Source organism: Capsella rubella, unplaced genomic scaffold (genome assembly GCF_000375325.1).
Source record: "Capsella rubella cultivar Monte Gargano unplaced genomic scaffold, Caprub1_0 scaffold_2, whole genome shotgun sequence".
Classification (NCBI taxonomy): domain Eukaryota; kingdom Viridiplantae; phylum Streptophyta; class Magnoliopsida; order Brassicales; family Brassicaceae; genus Capsella; species Capsella rubella.
In genome coordinates, this window is record NW_006238922.1 from 4,245,658 (window position 1) to 4,249,423 (window position 3,766).

The following is a 3,766-nucleotide window of genomic DNA, read 5'->3' on the forward strand; positions in this document are numbered from 1 at the left end:
ATTAAAATATTTTGTTATGGACCAAATTAAACAACAAATATTTTGATATTTTCATCTTATTTCTTGTGTATCAGTAGGTCAAAACATAATTATACATTATCCAATATATTTCGCACTTGTAATTTTGTTTTCCATGTCCAAAATCTGTAACAATAGTTAAAACGACTACCTATTCTATTTATTAATTCGTTAACTAATAATCTCATATTTATTAACTAACTATTATCAAGTATACTAACAACAACAACCAAAAATAAATTAACTAAACCATCAATCAAACCACTTTTACATATAAACCAAATAACCATTAAACCAATAATTCTACAAGCAATACAAATACCATCATTCTTAACATGCTTCTTATCCAACTTCCAAAAGAAAAAAAAACATTAAAAAAACACCAATTCGATCATAGATCAACCTCCTCTTCATGCCACAATTCCACGATTACGCTTTCTTCGCCTGCACTACAACATAAAGATATGCGTGAGTATTATACCAAATAGTCAGTAAGATGACCCCCATGTACTACCTATACACACAAGCGAATTACACAAACCAACACTCAATCAAACAACAAAAACATCAGACCATACATAACAAGAACAAAACAACTCTTAATCCAGCCTAGTGTCGACCGATACCCTCCTGGTGTCTATCTACACTGCCTCTTAAGATACAGCAGAATCGCCTCTTATCAATCCTGAAGAATCCTTGCACCATACACGACCATGAACAAACCCTAACCACCAAATCATCACGTGATCTTTTCTTGGGGGTTTTCCTCATTCGCACAGTTCCATCAATCAATTCCTAGAAGTCACCCATTCTAATCCTACTATATCTCAAGAACACTTAGCTGTCAAGTTCTTTTAGGATCTTTGGCCAAAAGAATAATTGTACTTTCATGACATAGTTAGAAAAATCAAATCTTTTAAACCTCTCCGCATCTTTGCTGAAACCAGGGAGGCTTACACTTTAGAGGAGTCTAGGAGCTTTGTTTCAGGATATGAAGGGGATCATTACATAGTAAATACATCGATGTCAAGTCTTGACATGAAAGGATTCCTATGTCGAAGAAAGTTACGAACAAACCTAATTTTAGGTTTTGGGGAGGATGGGCCGACATTGTTGAAGATAGGATAGGCTAAAAAACTTGGTGGGTTTAAGTATAATGGACTCAGAGATGATTTCATTAGAAAAATAGGGTTTTTCCTCTAGTAACCCTTTTCGTCAACGAGGCAAGAGGCGACTATAATCTTTGTTTTAGGAACAAAGTTTCATATCCGTATGGTTCGTTTAATGTTAAAACGATATCTCGAAAACGTGATTCTAACGTCATAATTCAAAAATTAAATCCATAATTTCGCATTTAAGGATTTTGTTGTAGATTTAAACGACGTCGTCTCTTACTAATAGAGATGTCGTCTTTAAACGACGTCGTCTCTTACTAATAGAGATGGCTAAATGTTTCTTAGATGTTATGTTAACATATTTTTGGATATGATGTTCATTTTGGCTTCGTCAATGAAAGATGATGCATTAAAAACTAAGTCAACGAAAAGTTCATGTTTTGAATGGCCACATAGAAAGTTCATTATTTAAAAGACCAAAATGTGAAAGTTAATGCGTTACTATTATTTTTTTAATTAAAAATTAAATTATTTTACTTAGTCTAAGGTAGTGTTTTTCTTTCAAAAACAGTATTTTAGAATTAATACATCTCAATTGTTTGTGCAATAAATAAAGATTTTTATTAAAAATGATTATATCCCATAACGATAGTTGATTTCATATTTTTAATGATTTCAATAACGACATAAACTTTTAATATAGTAATTGACATAAAACCTAGTCCTTTTACATAAAAGTTTGAATTAATTTCTTTTGGTATGAATGTTAAGTCTATCATATATTGTTCAACGTTCAAACAATTTCTTTTTCTTTTTTTGGTATGAGTGTTATGTTTTTTTTATCTTGTGTTAAATCTTTACCACCAAAATTTCAAAATTGCAAAAAATTAATATAAGAATTAATGAATACCAAAAATCTAAGAATTGACTATTTTAATGCGATCTAGTTAGCACCACCCTTATTTTGTGTGTATAAATAAACAAATCTTTCACTCACAAAAACATATTCTTAAGTTAAAAGAAAAAGAAAAAACATATATTAGTACTATTCCAAAATTTCTCTTCACTTTTTTTTTTTGAGTCAAAAACTCATAATTTGTTTTCCTAGAAAATGAACACCAAGAAATCAAAAGGAAAACAAAAGATTAATATAAAGAAAATAGAAAGAAGCAAAGACAGATTGGTCACATTGTCTAAGCGTAGAAATGGTATCTACACTAAGCTCTGTGAACTCTCTGTTCTCTGCGGCGTTCACATTGCATTTTTGGGGTATACCGACTCTGGAAAGCCATTTACATTTGGCAGTCCATCCTTCCAGGCAGTTGCGGAGCGGTTTCTCAATAGCGATGCCTCGTCGTCTTCTTCTTTGCAACAATCACTCTTTACTGTTCATCACAAACAGAATGTTCAAGAGCTATGCACATTGTACAACAATCTTGTTGAGCAGACACGTGCTGAGGAAGTGAAAGCGATGAAGGCAGCTGCGTCTATGGAGCCGTTTCCAGAAGATGCGTGGTGGAAAATGCATATGACTAAGGAACAAGATCAAGAAGAAGCAAAAAAGTTGCTGGACAAGTTTGAATGGCTCTATGAGAAGTTGTGTGATGAAATTGATGTAAGAAGTCAAAGAAGAGATGCCGCGAGAAATGACATATGATTTATACGTCCTTAATATATCATTTGTTGTGTTGTTGTGATGATGTGTTGTTGTATTGTCTTTTATTTTTATTTTATGCATTGTTAATGTTTTCTAAATCATCCAATCCAATAAAACAAAAATAATATTTCATTTTAAATGTTATTTGAGAAACATACTGAAAAACATAAATAAATCAAACTTAGAATAAAATGGGGGTTTCCTATCTCATTCAAGTTCATGCTTTTGCAAATGTAATTTTGTTGTCTACTACTCATTTACCTTTTCTTGTATATGATACATATATCAAAATCTAGTTGTCATGAATTTTAGAATTTAGGAGGCTCAGTGTCTATCAAAATATTTTTTTATGGACCAAATTAAACAACATATATTTTGACATTTTCATCTTATTGCTTGTGTATCAGTAGCTCAAAACATAATTATACATTGTCCGCTATATTTCGCACTTGTAATTTTGTTGTCCATGTCCTAAATCTCTAACAAAAGTTAAAACGACAGCCTATTCTATTTTTTAATTCGTTAACTAATAATCTCATATTTATTAACTAGCTATTATCAAGTATACTAACAGCAACAACCAAAAATAAATTAACTAAACCATCAATCAAACCACTTTTAGATATAAACCAAATAACCATTAAACCAATAATTCTACAAGCAATACAAATACCATCATTTTTAACATGCTTCTAATCCAACTTCCAAAAGAAAAAAAAACATTAAAAACACCAATTCGATCATAGATCAACCTCATCTTCATGCCACGATTCCACGATTACGCTTTCTTCGCCTGCACTATAACATAAAGATATGCGTGAGTATTATCACAAATAGTTAGAAAGATGACCCCCATGTAATACCTATACACACAAGCAAATTAGAAAAAACAACACTCAATCAAACAACAATAAAATCAGACCATACATAACAAGAACAAAATATCTCCTAATCCAACCTAGTGTCGACCTCCACA

General features: G+C 31.4%; 1 protein-coding gene across 1 annotated transcript; it reads left to right on the forward strand.

The window, feature by feature from the left end:
* The first annotated feature begins 2,244 nt into the window (after positions 1–2,244).
* On the forward strand, positions 2,245–2,790 carry LOC17896206 (agamous-like MADS-box protein AGL29). The gene has a single exon (XM_006301609.1). The coding sequence runs from the start codon at positions 2,245–2,247 to the stop codon at positions 2,788–2,790; it is 546 nt and encodes a 181-aa protein (XP_006301671.1).
* The last annotated feature ends 976 nt before the right edge of the window (positions 2,791–3,766 follow it).